The sequence below is a fragment of the Erpetoichthys calabaricus genome, chromosome 13 (genome assembly GCF_900747795.2).
Source record: "Erpetoichthys calabaricus chromosome 13, fErpCal1.3, whole genome shotgun sequence".
NCBI classification, from domain to species: Eukaryota; Metazoa; Chordata; class Cladistia; order Polypteriformes; family Polypteridae; genus Erpetoichthys; species Erpetoichthys calabaricus.
Window position 1 is genome coordinate 29,953,267 of NC_041406.2, and position 21,724 is coordinate 29,974,990.

Consider the following 21,724-nt stretch of genomic DNA (forward strand, 5'->3'; position numbering starts at 1 on the left):
CCCTGCAGCACACCACCATACACACCTTTTTAAAATGTTCAGTTCAAATCGACGATTGACCATATACGGTACTAGAGAAAAAAATAGCTAGAGGACAATATTCATAAGCACTGAGAAATGTATTATACAAAAGAAAAGACAGGAGGAGAAAAGAACAACAACAGTCTTTCACCACCCCCCCCCCCCAAAATGACTGTTATACGTTCAAATACAAAAAAATATTATATATATATATATATATATATATATATATATATATATATATATATATATATATATATTGTCATACACGTGCGCATGGGAGGCAGCTAAAGGGCTTGAGTGACGGCAGTTCTGAGATATGCCGGGAGGTGGCAGAGTGCACTAACTTTTTCTTTCTTGCCTGCAGACTATTCCCGGGAGATTCCACCTGGCTCTCGTGACATCATTTCCGGGACCGAACAAATGGAAGGAGTCCCTCTGATGTCACGTCCGGGCCCGAACCAATGGAGAACGAACACGTCCCTGATCCTTATGACCTCACTTCCTGTCTTCCCCTTTAAAACCCTGCTCTTTGTCCTAATTCCTCAGTCTTGTTTTGGACTCAGTTGTATGCACACCAGTGCTGTTTATTCATATAAAACGACTTTTGCAGCCAGGATACCAGACTATACGGGTGGCTGCCCCAAACATTTATTTGAGTATGTGTCGTCTTTGTGACATATATATATATATATATATATATATATATATATATATATATATATATATATATATATATGAGTGGCTATATTATATATACAGTATATATATATATACATACATATACATACTAGGGGGCTTCGCCTCCTGCTCGCTTCACTCGCCAACCCCCGTATTTGGTTTTCCGGATACACACTTTTCAGATTGTTTTTGCTTTGAATTGTTGCTATTTCATTAGTTTCACTTTTATTTCAGAACTTCTGTAAAAACAATATTTGTAATCTTGTGAGTCCCAATATGCTGAATCTTTTTAATGAGGTCAGGATAGGTTTCTCTGTTTGGAATTTCAGCCTAGACAAAACGATCTACAACATCAGCATTTAATAATTTTTTTTTACAAAGTAACAAAGTAAGAAGAGTTCTGCATTGGACTCCTGTCTGTAAAGTCGTGCTATTTTCCTCTCACAGTTCCAAAAGTATATGGGTTTACCAAGGTGATACCCCAGCTTTTGTCTAGGGTTTTTGTACAAGGGCTAGACAGAACGTTTTTGACTCCTGGGGTAAATTTAGCTTTTTAAATAAGCAGACAGATAAATATATATACATTAACAAAGTAACCAATAAATGCATGTGCGGTAAACTCCGTTTTTGAAATTCTCAAGATTCTTTATTTGTCACATGCATAGTTATACAGGACAACACGCAGTGAAATGCATCCTGATCCGTTTATCAAAAACTGTGCAAAGTTAGAAGAATATCAGTTAGATTAACAAAAAGTCATAGATCAAAACATAACAGTATAGTAGAACATAATAAATAAGTAAAATTATGTGAATAAAGTAGAATTAAGTGTTAAGATGCAATAGTGTAGTAATTATTGTGCAAACTCAAAGTTAGACTGGTGCATAGTTAAATGAGGCAGTTTGTTTGTTTGCGCTACTGCGATCTTTACTTTTTTATATTTTCTAATTTTCCTACTTTCATATCCTTTAACTTTCTCCACGTGTATAGCGCCAATGTTTTTTTTTTGTTTGTTTTTTTTTGAGCCTTTCTAATTTCCCTGGTTTCATAGTCTCTAACTGCTCTGCAAGTGTTTAGCGCCAACGTTTGTAAACATCTCTATGAAGTTCTACTTTGTCTTTTACTCATTGTCATTTAACTCTGAGCCGGATTGGACGTGCTTTTTTTCAATTCCACTTGTTCCGGGCTGATAATTACTTTCCTTATTTTCTGAATTTGTACCTCGATTATTCTTTTTTGCTCTTTTTTCTGTCCAACGCATTTGAGAATCTTTTCTCCGTGCTTTTCTTTCTTCTTCGTTTAATCGTCAACGTTTTATTTCTACCCTATTCATTTCATTTTTACCGTATTGACCTTATACACTTTATATGCACTGAGAGCCCTGGTGCTGTGTGTGCTGCATGACTGCCTTTACACTACTGATTTGTTTTTTTTGATATTGCTTGTAAGTAGGGTGTGTCTTGCAAGACTCTTGTTCTATGTTCCCCTGAGACGCACCGTGGCAGGTCTCTTTCGTCTTGCTGGTCTTTAAATTATCTTCCAAGAAAGATCACATATCGTAGACTATCAGGACAGGGGACAGGATTTCTTTTTATAATAGATAGAAAGATATATATACACGTGGAAATATCATTCCCCCAGTTCTCCTGCTCAAGTTCACACACAAGTCCAAAGTTCCAGCCAAACTGTTGGCAGCAGGTGAAATGAAGCGAAGAATTGGAGGCAGACCCCAAACAGTGAAAGTCTTAACTATAAAATGTTCTAGTCAGTCTGCACTATGGTAAAAAAAAATAATGTCTTCGTGAGCTCACCCGAGTCCGCTGGCAATAACAGAGCGCCCAATTCACAATTCTTGAGTGAATTGCCGACTTCAACCTAACAGATAGGTCTATAGGAGCTACAGAACCTCTTCTCATGGCCAGAGCAGATGCTGATCTGTTTAGTCCGGTTTTTCCGTCTTTGCCTTGGTTGTTGTCCACTCCTTTTAAAAACGGTGTGCTATATGCAAATTTCCCCCAGAAAAAAAAAAAAAAACGAAACCAGATGTCCCACCTTCCGGGGCGTTGCTGTCAATCAGAGTCTGTAAGTACTACCCACACAAGCAAACCTGACAGACAGCAGAAAAAACACATCCATTTATGTGGCAACGCTACAACATGACTCTTCTCCTTAAGCTTCCTTTAACTTAACAATGTTGCATCTTCAAAGCTGATCAACGCAGGACTTAGTGTTATTGTCTGCAGCTGAATTTTGGACTTACTAAGCAAGAGACCTTAGTAATGTGAACTGGCAGCATCAAATCCTCCACAGTGACTCTCAATACAGGTACTCCACAGGGTACTGTGGGAAGCCCACTTCTGGTACTTCTTGTTTACCTCTGACTATGTGGCCAGGCACTATTGTAAATTTGCTGGTGAATAACAAGACAGCTCAATAAGAGGAGCTTTGTTTACTGAATATAATGTGCCAGGGCAATAATTAAACCCTGAATGCCAGCAAAACCAAGAAGTTAGTCTTAGATTTTAGATAAAATAAATCCATTGTCAGGGCATATTCTGTTTAATCATTACTACTAATAATGGCTCTTGTCTTCTGTGTGTGTTAGTATGCCATGAAAATAAATGCCAACACGTTCAGGAATTAGCAAAATAAAAATACAAAGGAAGAACAAAATTCTAATTATATTTTACTAACAAGTCTATTGCAAAGCTGACCTCCTAAATCACAATGTAGACGAAATATACTTTTCATTAATTTTCCAAATATACTTATCCTTAAAGCAATACCCAACTCTCAAAGGGGAGCCAGTCTACCTGGATTACACAATCACTCACGAATATTTATAAAAATGGGAGGAAATCAATGAAGACACAGGGAGAACTTGCAAAATCCATATAGATGGTGCTCTAGCAGGAATGTGAAGCCAAGATTCTAGACTAGTGCAGTGGCTAATGCATCATCATGGTGCTCGGTATTAGAAGTTTAACTTAAAATCTTATTTTCTCACCTTGGTCAGAAAGGAAGTCTAACATGGTTTGCAAAAGGAATGAAAGATGGCGGACAGACAGGCCTGGATTTCCCATTCGTCGTGATGCATAAACTAGTTCATGTAGAAGGCGCATCTGCACTGCTGCCCAACCTTTGTGATTACCTGCATGAACAAGAAAATATTTTGCAGTTTTATTAATTGGAAACTTGACATTTTAGAAAATGCATGATAGAAGTGATATTAGTAAAATCAACATGACAGACATACAGACAGATTGATAATTATTTTAGCAGAATTTATCCAAATTAGCTATCAATTCTGAACATTTTCTTTCCATTCTCTCTAGTAAAGCACCTTGTATTTTACTGTAACAGACAATAGTTCTAAAACCTTTTCCTAATTTGTAGGTATCTAAGCAATTTGCATGTTTTTGAATCTCTAGTCATTTAAGCACAATTCCATGTGTAAAATGTATGATAAAAATAACAATATGTTATATACCTACACTGAATGTTGTAATGTTGATGTATTTTTAAAAGTATAAAAATTTGTTTTCATTTTTCTCTATTCATTATTTCTGGCAATATCTGATTCACTGTTTTTTTAGTACCACTCTTCTATGACCTGAAAATTAGACAGTTTGTCCTAAAGTCATGTTGGCAGTTTGATATTAGTGGTCACTTTCACAAACTCAAGCTGGAGCATTTCTAAGATGTCTTCTCCACTTCGGTAAACTTCCTTATTTTATTCTAGGCTTTCCCAATCTTTAAGATTGTTAAAAGTACTTTGAGTTGTCATTTGTCTATTTTAAATATTAATTTTAAAGTATGTATACTGTCTTCTTTTAATATAACAAAAAGACTTGAATGTAGATTGGTTCTCTATACAAAGTGGCAGTCACTGTTGCTGTACATAAGTTGAGCAAAGAATAACAGTGTAGCAAACAGGGTTAACAAATGCATGTTCCATAGTATGTGAGGCATAACAGGAATGCTGAGAAGCAAAATACATAAAAAATCAAGCATTACCTGTGTACTGAAAATGCCTGCTTCGAATGTTAATTTAAATTAAAGGTATGAGCACAAACAGGAGCGGAATCCAATAACATGACAACAGTCAAGGATAGGTATAGCAGCATGACTTTTGCAGAATATTTCTAAACAACACATTTTTATCTAAGAAAACTTGCACATTTCAGCACAGTGGCACACTGGGTAGCAATATTGCATCATGAACCTAGCGTCCTAGGTTTAAATCTTATGACCAGATGTTATCTGTGTGGAATCTGCATGTATAGGAACCTAATCAAGGACTTTGTTAAATGGTGCGACTCAAACCACCTACAATTAAACACCAGCAAAACCAAGGAGCTGGTGGTGGATTTTAGGAGGACCAGGCCCCTCATGGACCCCGTGATCATCAGAGGTGACTGTGTGCAGATGGTGCAGACCTATAAATACCTGGGAGTGCAGCTGGATGATAAATTGGACTGGACTGCCAATACTGATGCTCTGTGCAAGAGAGGACAGAGCCGACTACACTTCCTTAGAAGACTGCCGTCTTTCAACATCTGCAATATGATGGCGCAGATGTTCTATCAGACGGTTGTGGAGAGCGCCCCCTTCTACGCGGTGCTGAGGAGGCAGCATAAAGAGACGCCTCACGCCTGGACAAACTGGTGACTAAGGCAGGCTCTATTGTAGGCACGCAGCTGGACAGTTTGACATCCGTGGAAGAGCGACGGGTGCTGTGCAGGCTCCTGTCGATCATGGAGAATCCACTGCATCCACTATCAGTATCAGACTGCTGTCACTATTCTGCTCCACTGACAGACTGAGGAGATCGTTCCTCCCCCACACTATGTGACTCTTCAATTCCACTCGGGTGGGGGGTGGGGGGGTAAATGTTAACATTATACAAAGTTATTGTCTGTTATACCAGCAATTTTATCACTCTTTAATTTAATACTGTTTTTTATCAATATGCTGCTGCTGGTGTATGTGAGTTTCCCCTTGGGATTAATAAAGTATCTATCTATCTATCTGTTCTACAAGGGCTTGCCTCTAGGTACTCCAAATTTCCTATCACATCCCCAAAAATGTGCAGGCAAGGTTAATTTTTGATTTCAAATTAGCTTATATTAGTGTGAATGTGTGTGTGTGCGACATCTTATAGGGAGTGGTGCCCTGTCTAGGGCTTTTTCCCATTTTGTGCCCTGTGTTGCCAAAATAGGATCCTGCAAACCTTCAATAAACATGTTTAAGAATATTGTAATATTAACCTTCGGTTCAAAGTTAAATAAAACTGTAAATATGATGGGTCTAAAAATGTAATTAAATAACAACATGAAATTGTGTGCTTAGAATAAAATACAGTATAAATACAGATTTTTAAGTAAGTTCAGATTGCTTATTTAAATGTAAATATGCCAATGCATGTGTCAATGAGTGTCTTAGGGGAACATGTGGTTAAATAAATAAATAAATAAATAAAACAGACACTGATAACCAGATTCCCCAAAGACAAAACATTTACATTAATCAATAAACCAAAGAAGAAAAATGCTTTGTCCCTAAGGAAAATGCAACAGCAGCCTACTAAATGAGCTAGAGTTATAACTAGTTCTCTTGGCTCTAATTCCACAACTGAAATATTGATTCACTTGCTTGTATATCCTATGGTGTGTAAGATGGCATAATTCCAAGAAAGATTTTGAGAGCATGGATACAGAATTTAAAGAAATTATTCTTAAAGTGTGTTCAAAATACTGCACTTGTAATCAAAATATCTTCATCATCAACTACCTGGAACTGTTGCATTTAGTTACAAAACTAAAAATGTGTGTGGTTCTGCTTTTCTGTAATATTCTACAGTATGTATGAAATGGAGATCCTTTAAACATAAGATCAGACAAGCAAAATTAAAAATAAAAATCAACTAAAAACCTAGGTGTATATTTTTGATACCTGTACAAAATTGAATTACACCGTAGATCAGTACAGCAAACAAAATTATAACAACATCTAGCAGTCTTCTTCAAATGTACCCCCCACTATGTACCCAGGCAGTGCATCAACAAGAAGAATTTAACCTGAAGCAGTCTTTTAAAAGTAATGATACAGGAAGGGAGTAAGCAACATTTCAAAATGTTCAGTTATAGTAGCAGTAACAATAAAGTCTGATTTTAAGTGTTATTGAGTTGCTCCTTGTAAATTTTTTTTTTTTTAATTTCAACTAAAATTACATTACATCTTGCTGAAGAAGGGGCCGAGTTGCTTCGAAAGCTTGCATATTATAATCTTTTTAAATAGCCAATAAAAGGTGTCATTTTGCTTGACTTCTGACTACATTCATGACGGCTAACACGGTACAAAACCCTAGTAACTAAAATTATATACAGGATAATTTTCCTATTGCACGAGTACTAAGGTAACTGGGTTAGGAATATTCCAAATGAGCAAAATGAGATGGTGTGAGAGAATAGCACAACATATTAACACAAATTGTTCGTGAAACATTTTTTTTTTTTTTTAAAGATTTAGAAATTATTGTTATCCCAAAATCAAGATTTCATTCCACTATGGTCTAAGCAAGGTTAGGTTTGGCAAAGTTTATTATCTCAGTGGGAATTCAATAATCATAGATTCAGGGAAAATGGTGTTTGAAGAATCTTTCATAAAGTACAGTCTTGTCCTAGGTACATTTTATGATATTCTAAGTAAACAAAATGCATGTAATGTATACATTTATCCTGTGTCAGCCCATGTTTTATTCAGATTTAGAAAAAAAAAACAATTCTTTATACTTGACAGTGTCTATAAAAAGTTTGTAGTAGTAGGATGTTGTACTGTGTTAGCCATTATGGAAACAACGATAAGTCAAGCAAAATGACACCTGTTATTGGCTAACTGAACCAACAACAATGTGCAAGCTGAGGTAAACAGGTTGTAATCATGTAAAAGATGTAAAATGTTAAAGGATAAGGAATAGCTTATTAGAATAATTTAACTTTCAAATTAAATGTAGCATCACTCCGCAGATCCCAGCTCCTTAACTATTCTTGTTTCTATATGTTAAGGCATACAGTATAAAAAATATGCAAAAGATATGAACAGATCTGATTCAAATATACATGTAAAAATAGAGAATGTTAACTTCCATGCTTATAAATAAACATATACAAGACACAAAAAAATACCTTTGCTGAAATCTTTGGGATCCAATGACAGACTGTACCCAGGCAATGTCTCAAGCAGCAACTTATAACAAGCTCTCCAACCTGGTTCTGGGATAGTTGGAGCAACACACTGCATAGCAGCTACACGTTTGAAGAAAGCTGATTTACGGTGGAAACCAATGAGATCATACAATTCAGAAAGAATGCTATAACGTTGAATTTTCTCCTCTTCTGACAGCTAGGAAGAAAATTACGAAAAAAATAACTATATATGTCTCAATCTTCATTTGTTACATTATTCTGTCTCTGTGGGAAACCCAAAATGCTTGCTAAACACACATTTCAGTTGTTTAAGCACCAATTTATTTTACTACAAACTGGCTTAACTGCAGAAGCTATTCAGCTAAAAAAGTAATGTATAATCAGTCACCATCTATACATTTTTAAAAACGAATGCATCTGTAAAGCAAAGGTGTTAATGGCACTTATCCAGATAGTAGTTTGCTTAGCAGATACAGTATACACAACTGTAAATTTCTATGAGCTCAACAGAATTCATAGGTCAAGTGTATTGTGATAATTCCTCATCAAAGTCAAGAATAGCTTAAAGTGGTATATCATCTCCTATTAAACATATTTACTCATGGAGCCACAGAATGTCATAAATCCTAAATAAATATTACTGATGGATTATACTCCTCAGACTAGAACACCAGATCATGTCACGTGCAGAACTTCTCTGAAGATTTTGTATTTATCGAGTGTGCTGATAAAGGCAATAAGAAAGAATATAGCAGTCAGGTGGAGAACTTTGACTTCTTGGTGCAAAGATAATGGTCTGCTTCTTAACATCAACAAAACCGAAAAACTGGTTGTTGACTGTTGTGATGTGAGTTTTTGCATATAAGTAGATAAATATTTTGTATGTCTTTATTTGTAACTTATGCAAAGCAATGTAATATTAATGTTACATTAGTGAGAAGCATTCACCAGGACTGAGTCTCTTTGAATTTTACGACAGGATTTAGGGGAAGTGCCTTAAACCAGTTTGGCAAGTGTTTCTCTGCTAAAGTCTCTCTGTCAACCCCCCACAGGAAAGCCAGGCTGCCTAACTGCCAAGATTTACCTTAACATACGGTTTTGGGGTGCAGGTGTGAAGGTGTTCTATTCCCCCATTGGTCTGAAGTATGGCTGTTTGGAATTGGCTTGTATCACAAGCCTTTAAGTACCATGACGTCCTATTGGCTCTAGGGGTTGGACAGAGAATATATAAATTTGCTCACTCCCTCACCAAACTGATGCATGAACTGAAAAGGACAACACAATGAAGAGGACAGTTCGGCAGCCATATTGAGACAGGCATATGGCATGTTCTAAAGAAAGCTGACCACCAATGATGCCTTAACTAGAGACATTTTTAAGTAACTAACAAGTCTGTGTGCCGCCTGAAACTACACATCACCATTTAATCAGGTTGTATGGTTGCCAATATTCAAATGTATTTTGCATATTGTTATTATTTATGAATATTATCAATAATACATTGTTTAAATTGTAACTTAACTCCTTCTTGTCTTTTACTACACCTAATTGCCTTGCCTGAGGTTATAGATGTAGGAGGGTGGTGGGGAGAAGCTATATACTATAATACCTTATAAACAGTGGTAAGTCTGGGAGATTTGAGGCATTCTGACAAAGGCTACATATTAATAATACAAAAGGGGAAAGCAGAGCAATATATTACTCTACCAAGACAAAACATTCACTTTCACCGCACCAAAGAAGTCTCTATGTCTGGTCACTATTCAGGGAGTGGATGTAGAGGTGATCCACATTAATGACAGGTTGGACTGGTCTCAGAACACAGAGAAACAACATAAGAATGAGCAGTGCAGGTTCTTTTTTGTTAGGAGACTGGGTTCCTTTAATGTGGTAGCCAGTGCAATAGTCAATGCTGTGGTGTGCTGGGTTGGTAACATTACTTCAAGAGAGGCCGAAAGAATCAACAAGCTCATTAAAAGGAGAAGCACAGTTATAGGACACACTCTGGACCCCGTTGGAGGTAATACAAAAGGAAAAGGAAAGAATTATAACAAAACTGGGTGCTATTATGAACAATGCTGCACATCCTCTCTCTGACATAGTAACACTGAGGACTTTCAGCCAACAAATCATTCAGAAGAAGTATGTCATACCAAAAGTAATATACCTGCATAATGTCTCACTGTAACTGTGACAGCCAAGTCAGAAGTTTTCTTTCTTTTTAATTTTCTTGCTTTATAGCCATTCTGGTGTGTGTTCTAACCATAGTGTATGTGTGTGTATATTTATTTATTTATTTACCTATTTATATATTTAATTACTTAAAGAGCCTCTGTAAAAAAAACACATTTACCCCGGGTACAAATAAAGTTGTACCTATATAATCTGTTCGTATTGCTTTAAAGTCACCTCACCATCCTACCAAAAAGTTTAAATACTTGCTGTAACTGGAACTTGCTGATAGCAGAGTTACACTTCTGAGGGGCTTTTCATGGCCATATGCCTAGTTTACTTATGTTCAGTTTTTCAAAGATCTTTCGATTTGTCACATACCAATCAAAAACTATGTTTAAAACCAGGCAACAAACTCCTCTCAAGGCATAATGTTTACTTAGAAACTATAGACACAATCAAGCAAACAGCTATGCAGCCCTCAACAAAAGTGTTACTTATCAATTTCAAGTACAAGTCTATGAACTACGCTATATTGGGGAGAACAAATGTCATATTGGCACGTATACTGTAAACATACCCAAATGTGGAGTTTTTAAAACATGACCTTGGTAAAAACAGACAAGCTGACTAAAGACTTTTTAAAAAAAATCAGAGGTGGAAAGTATAAGCCCATCTGAATGAAACTGTTAATGAAAGGTGCAGGAAAAGTATACTAATAAAAAAAATAATAATTATAATGTCTGAGAGAAATGTTAAAATAAAGTGCTTTAAACACAAGTATGATTGACTGAATAGGAAGAGAGTAATAAAAAAATTAAAAGATATGAAAAAATGCAAACTATATTACAAAGTTATGAAAGAATTGTCACAATTCATAGAAAGTAGAAAAAAGAACTCTTAGCATACAATATTAAATATTCAGAATAAGACCACACCAGAAGTAAATAAGACACCAAAATTCAATATTTATTCACCAGAAATGTCTTAATAAGTGTTTTGATTAAATGACTAAAGTCACTAACATTTTTCATAAAGTAAAAATCTTGATAATTTTTAATTGTTCTGGCAACTGCTTAGTTTTCATTGTATACAGACTGAATTACAATATACTGCATTGTAATATAAGAAAAACTGGACAGCAAACACATTGTCCAAGATATCTGAATCCTCTTTGAGTCTGAATAAAATACTGTTTAAGATGAAAAAACTAGAGTGAAGCCCAAATTTCACTATTAAACTGGAATCAAGCCAAGGCCAGTATACTGTAGCTACTAGTATGTTTGTATCATTTTACTTCCATTTGAATTGAAATTTGGTGATGCAGTCAAAAATTCACTATTCAGTTTATTTCACATTCAGATTCTATGATGTTCAAAATGACGAGAAAATTTGATTTTATTATAGTGTCTGTGGAAAATCAAAATTGACTTTCACATCTTAAAATTACACATTTTTGGAACATTATGCTTTTTTTAACCTCATGTAGATCCCCTGAATAATGACATTCAAACAAAGATACATACATTTACAGCAACCAGTTTCTGAGACATAAGCCCTGAACACTGAGATCTATGTACAACATTAACTTCCCCCCAAAAAAAGAACCTATCTTCTTCAAACATGCTGCATTGTGTCTGTCTTGTTACAAGCCCATTTTTTGTCCAGTTTGATTTAGTACACATCTACATACAGTATGTACTGGAGGTCATGAAGCAATACCTTAATTCTTACCTGTGTCATCTCCTGCTGTACATGGAAAACATCACAAATTTTACAATTTACGCTAGATGAAAATAGCATTTGAAATAAGCCTGTTAGTTTCCTTAAACAATTACTAGATTGGAAGGAACATGGGGGCAGTGCAAGCAGGTAAAACAATTTTTATTTTACAATATTAGGGAACAGTAAAAATAACTAAAACTATTACATTTCAAATAACACGAAATATGTAATTTTCATTAATAAGTTACATTAATACAAAACTATATTTAAGGGTAAACGTTAATATTTAACATTATACATAGTTATTGTCTGTTTTTTTTTTCACCTGTATTATTATCATTCTTTAATTTAATATTATTTATTGTATCAGTATGCTGCTGCTGAAGAATGTGAATTTCCCATTGGGATTAATAAAGTATCTATCTATCTATCTATCTATCTATAAGCCAGACTCGTGTATAAGCCGGAGACCAAAAATCATACGAATTTTTAAAATAAAATCTTATCATAGATAAGCCGGACTCATGGATAAGCCAAACGTACTATAACCTATAACTAATAGAAGGGAGGGAGGTCAGTGGTCTCACTCGCACCCATTTAATTTCTTTAAGGGGGGAGAGAGTGTGAGATATTGGCGTCTCTCTCACTCCCCGCATGGCGCGGTTGGAGCGGCCGGAGCGCGTTCTTTCTGCTCTGGCCGTCGCCGAGTCAACACGCGCGCGTAGCGGTCATTTAAATTGTGATTTTATATGTAAGCATATTTAAATATATATCGCGGATGTTTTGCTGGTTCGCGGATTTCTGCGAACAATGGGTCTTTTAATTTCTGGTACATGCTTCCTCAGTTGGTTTGCCCAGTTGATTTCACACAAGGGACGCTATTGGCAGATGGCTGAGAAGCTAGATTGCTTACTTTTCTCTCTCTCTTGCGCTGACTATCTGTGATCCTGACGTATGGGGATTGAGCAGGGGGGCTGTTCGCACACCTAGACGATACGGACGCTCGTCTAAAAATGCTGAAAGATTATCTTCACGTTGCTATCTTTTGTAAAGCTGATTCCTGAAACGACATGCTGCACAGTGCTTCGCATACTTAAAAGCTCGAAGGGCACGTATTGATTTTTGACTGAAAAACAAACTCTCTCTCTCTCTCTCTCTCTCTCCTCCTGACAGAGGGGGTGTGAGCTGCCGCCTTCAACAACTTTGTGCCGCGGTGCTTCGCATACCTAAAAGCCAAAGAGCACCATTGATTTGTTTGCTAGAGATTGTTTTCTCTATCTATGTGACATTCTGTGCTCCTGACACACACTCCTTTCAAGAGGAAGATATGTTTGCATTCTTTTAATTGTGAGACAGAACTGTCATCTCTGTCTTGTCATGGAGCACAGTTTAAACTTTTGAAAAAGAGACAAATGTTTGTTTGCAGTGTTTGAATAACGTTCCTGTCTCTCTACAACCTCCTGTGTTTCTGCGCAAATCTGTGACCCAAGCATGACAATATAAAAATAACCATATAAACATATGGTTTCTACTTCGCGGATTTTCTTATTTCGCAGGTGGCTCTGGAACGCAACCCCCGCGATGGAGGAGGGATTACTGTATAAGCCGGACTTATGTATAAGCCGATATTCTATTTTTTCATTTTCACAACTTTTTTCCTTAGATAAGCCGCGGCTTATAGACAAGAACTTAGGGTAAAAAGAAGTGTTGATTGAAATTAAGGGCTAAATATTTTTCATCGTCACTTCAATAAAATCACTGATGCATTTTTTGCAGAAATGTTTCTTTCTTATACAGTAAATCAAAGGTTCCTGTTTGTTTAGTTTTGGTTAATTTTTGCTAAAATGTATCTTATTTATAAATCACCTCTTATTACTAGGTAATTCTAATCAAATATAACAACACACATATAGTAGAAGTATAAGAAAAAAAATCTTATTGTAATATTTTGTTTTCACATAACTAAACTGCACATACTATATTTTTTAGAAAGGTTAATGCTTTATGTGGTATTAAACTGAGTATCTCCCAGTTTAACGTGTTTGACAGATTCCAGTCTTTCTTGTTAAAGCAAATGAGATGCATGCAAAAAATAAAAAGTATATATATTGTGCATATCAAAGCACACACCTGCTCTTCCAATTTCCAAATATATCCTCTTAATGACTTCCTTAAGGTAAAGAAGAACATTAATGCTAAAACATCCAAAAGATAAGCATAGACATCACTGTCTCTGATGAACCAGCTCCCTTGATGCAATGCTGATACCTTCCAATCAATAGCAGACAGCTAAAGGCAACCTCTCAGGGTTAACAGTTTGAAATGCAAGGAAAGTAATTAAAGCTGGTTCAAGTGAAAATGTATGAAGTGAAAATGCAATATTAAAAAGGTATAAGGAAATATTTATAGGCAACAAATTTAAATCGGAATTAAAAAAAAAAAAAAACAAATTGTACATGCTCAACGATGGAATGCAACCCCATGCAAGGTTGGTTCCCAAAGCTCATCTACTGCTGTCTGGACAGACACCTGCCCCGACCTACTGTAGATTTAGCAAATTAGAAGATAGATGGATGAATGAACAGCTGATACCAATTACTTAAATACAAGTTATTTTTACAATGACCCCCTTGAATATAATTTTTAACAGTAACACATTTTTACCACAAGAAAAGATTAATATAAGAAATTTTTAATATGAAAAATAAATGCAGGTGATCTCCCCATGTTGCAGGTATACTGAAGTAAAATGTTACTAGAAGACAAAATGTTGTCTAAAGCAAATAATTACACAGTAATAATTTTTCTAAATGTTTAATTTCTTTAGATAATTAAATGTAAGTTTTTTTAAAGAGTTTTGTTATACATACATTACTACACACAAGTATTTACTTTCTGTTCATATCAAACCTATTTTGGGAAATTTCAGAAAGTCAAATCATGATGGACATGTCTGTTTCCTGCCTTGCAGCCACTGCTACTGGCAGAGGCTCCAGACCATCCCTAACCCGGACTGGATCAATCAAGTTTTTTTCAAGTTTTCTGAAGGCTCATGCAGAAAAAAGGAAGCGTAGTCAACATGAAAGACCTCATATAGACATACTGAGAACACATAACCTACACAAGACATGCTGCTGATGTAGACATCTTGACATAAATTTACCAAAAAGGTTACGTTAACTGCATAGTCTAAACTAATTTCTTAACTTTTTTATACAGTTATGCACTGAAACCATTTTCCCCCAAAAGTTTTAGTTTCAAACTGAAATGAACAACAATATCACATTAAATTTGAGTAAAACCTGTAAATGATCAATCTTAGTAATCTTAGGGCTCATTTATACTTCACGCTCAGAACACGTATGCGCCCACATCATGGCCGCCACGCGTTCTGAGCGTTCATTTGATGCGTCCTCTGAGCAGGTCCTCCGAAATTAATGCGACGCGTGTGCGAGTTGCAGTGCCAGCAAAAAGTCGGGGGGCGCAGTGTGCTAAAAGTTGGAATGTGACGTCAGAGTCTCTGTTTACCATCTACATGTGACAGAAAGCCGCTTTGCGGATCCTACGAGATCGGTGTGCACGCTTCGATACTTGATAAATGGTTCGATGTGGTGAAGCAAAATGCCGACATACAGATATATTCGTGGTGCTTTTATATTCAAGCGTCACATATTCCCGATCGTAATGACACGATACGTGTTAAAATTCTCACATACCGTCTTCTGTGCTATCTTTTTTCCTAGGGCTTCCTCTGCTCCTGACAGCAGCGAATCGCCAGCAATAGATCGCCACACTGAGCACATTAAATGTATGATATTCCAACTCACTGCACATTTAGAATCCTTAGATTTATACTTGATATCACTTTCATGATGAAAAGCATTAAAGTATGTATATTACATTTTACAGATAAATCGGTAATTTCGTTTAAATAATGAATACTTTTAATAATTACACACATGGGGTGACACAGTGGCGGAGTGTTAGCGCTGCTGTCTTGCAGGGAGTCACGTCGCTGATATTCCCTGCCTGGAGTTTACACGTTTTCCTGCTGGGTTTCCTCAGTGTGCTCCAGTTTCCTTCCAAAGATATGCAGATTTGGGGATTTGGTGCCGCTAAAATGACGCTAGTGTATGTGTGTGCTTGTATTCACCTTGTGATGAGCCGAGGCATCATCCAGGGATTGTTTCTCACTCGTGCCCAATGCTTGCTGGAATGGACATATCCCTGGATTTAATCAATAAACATCCTTTTCAGAGATACTGCGGTAAGGTGTCATCGGAATTTAATGGGTGTTCTAGGCAATTCACAACACAGAGAAGCTGAACATGTTCTCACCGTGATAATATCTCACACTGCCACTTCCTCCAGATTTACGTAAAGTACGCGCGCAAGTATAAACACTTCAATGCTTGCGTAGCAGGAGCGTCCACTGCAGCATGCGTCGCGTCTTGTGAAGTATAACTTCGGACTAAGGGTTTATTTCTGCTCACAATATTGATTCTTCGTATATCCATAAAGTATTGTCTTTATCTATCCATTTAATTTTTAATGCCACTTAATCCAAGTTTATGGTTTTGAGGAGCCAGTGTCTGCCAGAAGTGAGCGCAAGACAAGAATCAATTCAGGACTTTGAGAGATAATAAGAGACCAAGCTACAATAGTTATTTACACTAGGCCAATTTAGAATTGATAATTAACTTAACATTACTGTCTCTGAGATGCTGGAGGAAAATCATTGTGGGGGTGCGGATTACTAGGAAAAAAGGGACCAAAGTACATACTCTAGACAGACAGGTAATGGGACAGGATTCAAATACAGCTTCCTGAAGCACTACAACATCATGTAATTTCAAGTATTGATTATTCTTTTTAATAACCGTCATCTTATCCCCTTATCTGCTTTTCCTGTCCCCAGCTAAAGATTCCAGTTCTTCCTGGGGGCATTCTGTACTTTAAGTACACCTGATGGCCAATAGGCCTCAAACCATATTATAAACCATTTATTATAAGTTCTTAAAACACCACCAAAATTAAATAAGTGCTGTAAGTTTACAGTTGTTATTTCTAATACTATGGAAACTACATGTCATAAAAGTTTCCATGGACTTCTCTGCCATAGAACAAGATGAGGTTGTTAAAATCCAGAAACATGAGGATATCATTCTCTAGTGACATTAGCATTAAAGTGTTCGGTCTCTTTTGCCCAATTGTTCATCTGAATCTGTTCTTCACTAGTCTTATCTTGGAAAATTAGCATTCTCGTTCTGCTTTTGCTATAGGCAATGTTAGGAAAATGCACTTGACACCCAATGTCCACAATAGGAAATACCAGTAAACCCCCGATTCTCTAAAGAATCGCAAATGCAAGAATGGCAATCAGTTTCTATTCCCTCCGATATTCGGAGGAATGACAAATGGAGGGTGGGAGCGTCCTGTTAAAGTTTCATTAAATTAAATACATATATTTGTACTAAAATTAATCAATCTATTAAAACAAAAATTAAATTTTAATTGTTACATCATTTAAGTCCAAAATGTCTTTGAGTTGTTGCACTTACACATACAAACAATATCGTAGTGGAAAGGTTTAAATGAAGTAAATTGGAAACAAAACATTCATAAAATGGTAAATCCAAAATAGTTAATCAGACTCTGGGAAGCCGCTGGGTTTGACTCTGGGGCTCTGAGGCGCTCTGTCGCATGAGACATATATTAATAGGCGCCTTCGTTCATTGTTTTTATCCATACGGGCTCGGTTTTGTATTTCTAATCGTTCAGCTGTTTGTTTTTGGAGCCGTGACTCCTTTGCTTCTGCTGTTTCAGAGGCGCGTTGTAGGCGCCTTCGTTCACTGTTTTTATCTATACAGGCTCGTTTTTGTATTTCCGTTAGTTGAGCTGTTTCTTTCTGGACCCGTGACTTCTTTGCTTCTAGTGTTTCTGAAGTGCGTTGTATGAGCCTCCATTTATTGTTTTTATCCATGCGGTCTCGTTTTTGTTTTTCTGTGGCTGTGTCGTTAGGTAGAAGTTACCGTTATGTGATTCAAATATGCCACACTGACTGCTGGCACAGTGGATTAGAGCAAGTTTAGTTTCCAGGTTGTGTTGTTTGGGCGCATCTATGCGGTTTCGTACAGGTTGTGCTGTTTGGGCACCACCTACCGACTCTGGGAAGCCACTGGGTTTGACTCTGGGGCGCTGAGGCGCTCTGGCGCATGCGCCTCGGTGCGTCCTGCGTCCGCCGTCCGTGCATATATTAAACCGTCGTTTAGTAATATAGATGTGTTCCAGCCTTCATTTTTTTATAGGTGTAACAGATCCTTTGCTGATGAAGGCCTATTTTCTCATACAGTGTGAACAAACTTCAGAAACTCTTGCCCCTCGTTCACAAAATCATTTCAAAAGTCTATTTTTTTATTTTTCTGCAAGTTTAATTGATGATGAACAAAGCTCGGAGGACCCAACTTACAGGAAGTTATTCAAAAAAGACAAAGTTGAGGCTTCCCTCTCTACATGAACAGTGGTTTCTGTCCAGTGTTTTGGTACCGTAAGCATAAGCAAAACATCTAGCATCACAGAGAACTTTAATGGCTTCCATTCTCTGCTGTAATTGTTTGCCAATGTTTGAGGATTTACAGGAGTAATTAAAAAAAGTGTCTGCAGAAATCTAAAAAAATATCATCAGTATCAATACATGGGCACTCCTTGGATATGTCTATACTAAATTCTTGTAAACCTGAAAGAACACAATAGTAATGATAATCTTCTGCGTGACTTGTAAAGGAAGGAAATAGGAAGGAACAAAAACTTGTGAATGCTGCAGCAAGCAAAAGGACAAGTATCCCAAAATAAATGCTAGCATAGACAATATCTGGTGTGGAATGGCACACATGGAGAAAAATAATTAGTCAACTGAAGCAGACAAAATATGTCTAATAGTATTTTTTGCCCATTACTTCAATGAATCCTTCACAAGTAGAGGAAGAGCAATAAGCTCATTACCATATCTGGATTTAAAAATGGATCAGACTGACTTATTAGTTCCAATATATCCTCACAATTACAATTATTAAGTTGCCCAAACATTTAATTGTGTGTCCTGAAAAGAAACCCACACTCAGCTAAAATCTTAATGACAGCAGCAACCCTTTGGATAGCGTCATTCCAATACTCACATTTACTTTCAAATAGTTTATTCAATTAGTCATTTATTGGGTATTCTTTTAATGTATGTGAGCATTGCTTTTATGTGTGTATCAGATGATTCAAGCTTTGGAAACTTGTAGAACAACAAATAACAATCAGATTAACAACTACAGGCAAAAGGGTTTAGAAACACATTTTCCTCAAAAGAGGATGTGAGCAAAACAAAATACTGAGCCCATTAGCAGGATTGCATTTGAAGTGAGAATTTGAAAAAAAGGGTGCTTTAGGTTTTATACTGATGTTGAAACAATTGCATATTTCGTCTGACATCTTTCGGGTCCATTTTTGTCCTATAAATTCCAAATATCTTAATTTATTGTATCCCAAAAGGCTGGGTCTGTACTGTAAGCAGCCCTCCTGATCTGCTCTGGTTGAAGCTAATATTTTAAAACAGTCTGTGAGCCTGGGAATCTTTTATTACTGAAACCTGCTCTCTTTGAACTTCAAGTCTTTGAGCTTTTCTTTTTTCGGTCCACTGTCCTGCTGCTTGCCAAGATCTGCCATTTTTAACAATGACATTTCTAAATCAAGAAAAATGAGCCAAGTCCTTGGCTGCTTAGACATAAGGAAAAATTCAAATTCCATATAACAAATTTTACAAACTCTCCACTAATTGGCCAGTTAGACTACAGGATCCAGACACAGTTATTGGTTCTCTCTTATTTAATCTCAGAGTGCTACAATTGTTTTTTGTATTTTAAGCATTTGGAAATACACTACAAAGTTTAAAAGTAATGATATTTCTTATCATAGCCATGTGCCCACCTACTCTCTTAGGCTGTTGGGTGTAAGCCCTGGTAAACACATGTATTAATCTGGTCCTTAAGTGGCAATATGCATACATCTATACACCAAGCATAATGCAAGCAGAGGTCACCGTCTCTAGAACAAGAAGTCACTACTCAAAATCAAACCTTTGGACTGTATTTATTTTTCCATATCACCTTTTAGAAGTTCATTTTATTATGTATCTTATAATCTTTACTATGACAATAACTATTTATTTCAGCATCTGCATGTCTCTCACTACCAAAGTTGCTTGTACCTTTCTAGTACAGATTTGCTACGACAACAGATAATGAACAGGGCTAAAATTTGGACTTGGTCACTTTTACATGTGCTATTTCTTTCATTCTTTTGTCTGCATGAAGGAGGTTGCATCTGTAATAAACATTAACTGCTTTTTTCAAGTAAGAAAATGCAAAAAAAAAAAAAAGAAAACGACAATGTGAATATTCTTTAAAGCAAAGTGTATAAAAATTGCTCTCTTTGTAATACAATTTCTAAATCAAAAAGAATTCTAGTTTAAAGAATGTAAATAAATTTAACTTCTGGCAAACCACAGAGCCCTAAAATGTGGATGTTTTTTCAGTTTATGACAATCTACTGTGTTGTAAAATTTGCATATATAACAAACTCAATAATTGTGTAAAAATACTGACACCTTGTGGGCAACTGAATTAAAGGCAAAAACCGTTTGACTGATGCAATTAAAATGAACTTGTAAATGCTTATTTCTGTCTAGTTGTTGGGTTGTCTAATGTTGTCCATTTCTTACATATACAGTTATTTAGCAACCCAGTTTTAACATAACAATTACTATTTAATTACATAAAGAAATTGGCAAACAAGTATATTAAAACTGAAAAATAGGATAAATCTAAATAAAACTAATTAAGTAAGAAAACTACAATAAAGCAAAAATGACTGTAATGAGGTATACAACATTTGTTAAATAATACAATTACTTTGTGTTATTCAGAATTACAAATCACAAAATTTTGTTTAATTAATTCCAAACATGAATGGGAACAAAAACTGAAGTATTCAACTCTGAATAAGTTATATTTATTTTATTTTATAGTGAATGTGGACTTAAAGATTTCTAGTGAAAACATTTTTTAAAAGAATAAAAAAGCAATTATGAATATGACATGATTTACTGCTCTTAATTAGAAAAACAACATGCTTGTTTATTGTCCAACCTGACATTTCTTTGCAGACAGTTTGTATGTAGAGTAATTAAAGTTACACTTTTTTCAAAGCTATTATAACCTACAATATCATACTGTGGTTAGATGTGATGATTTTTATAATATCTGTCCAAATCTGCAACATATTACCAATAAAATTATGGTATAAGACATAAAAATGCAAAACCCTAATAGACACTGTTTACAACAAAATGCATGGATGTATAAATAATTACTACAATTCTACACATAAAGACCAATAATATTTCAACAAATGTTAGAACTTAAAATAACATTAACAATGCCAGAAAAACAGTTGAAGGTTAACATGTCATGGCAGTACCAAAAATATATACTGTATATCATGAACACTACTGCACATATATTCCAAGGCCATCCTGATACACAGAGGTGATTTAACAGAAGGGAGCACCTCAAACATAAGTTTTTGTTATATAGAAAGACACAAAAGAAGCAAAAGTATCCAAAAAGAATGCATTGACTTACAAAACAAACATAAACAATGGATGAATAAAAGATGGAATACAAAAGTATTGTTCTAACACCAAGATTGGTGCACAGAAAGTAAGAAAAGGTACAGGAAAAGAGAACAAAGTCACAGACTAAGCAAGGATCAAAACCAGAAATCAGTCTCATCTTTCATCAAGCCAAAGAATGGATAGTAAAATAAAAAAGGTCAGCAGAACAGAACACTGGTCAATTGCAAGAACATCTTTA

At 35.8% G+C, this 21,724-nt stretch overlaps 1 protein-coding gene across 1 annotated transcript in view; it reads right to left on the minus strand.

Annotated features, from left to right (window-relative positions):
• Positions 1 to 21,724, minus strand: part of trappc9 (trafficking protein particle complex subunit 9) — an 845,084-nt gene that overhangs the window by 789,482 nt on the left and 33,878 nt on the right. Inside the window, exons 8-9 of the mRNA XM_028818061.2 lie at positions 7,890 to 8,106; positions 3,710 to 3,853 (exon numbers count right to left, since the gene is read on the minus strand). Coding sequence (XP_028673894.2) covers positions 3,710 to 3,853; positions 7,890 to 8,106 — 361 coding nt within the window. The remainder of the gene's footprint in view (positions 1 to 3,709; positions 3,854 to 7,889; positions 8,107 to 21,724) is intronic.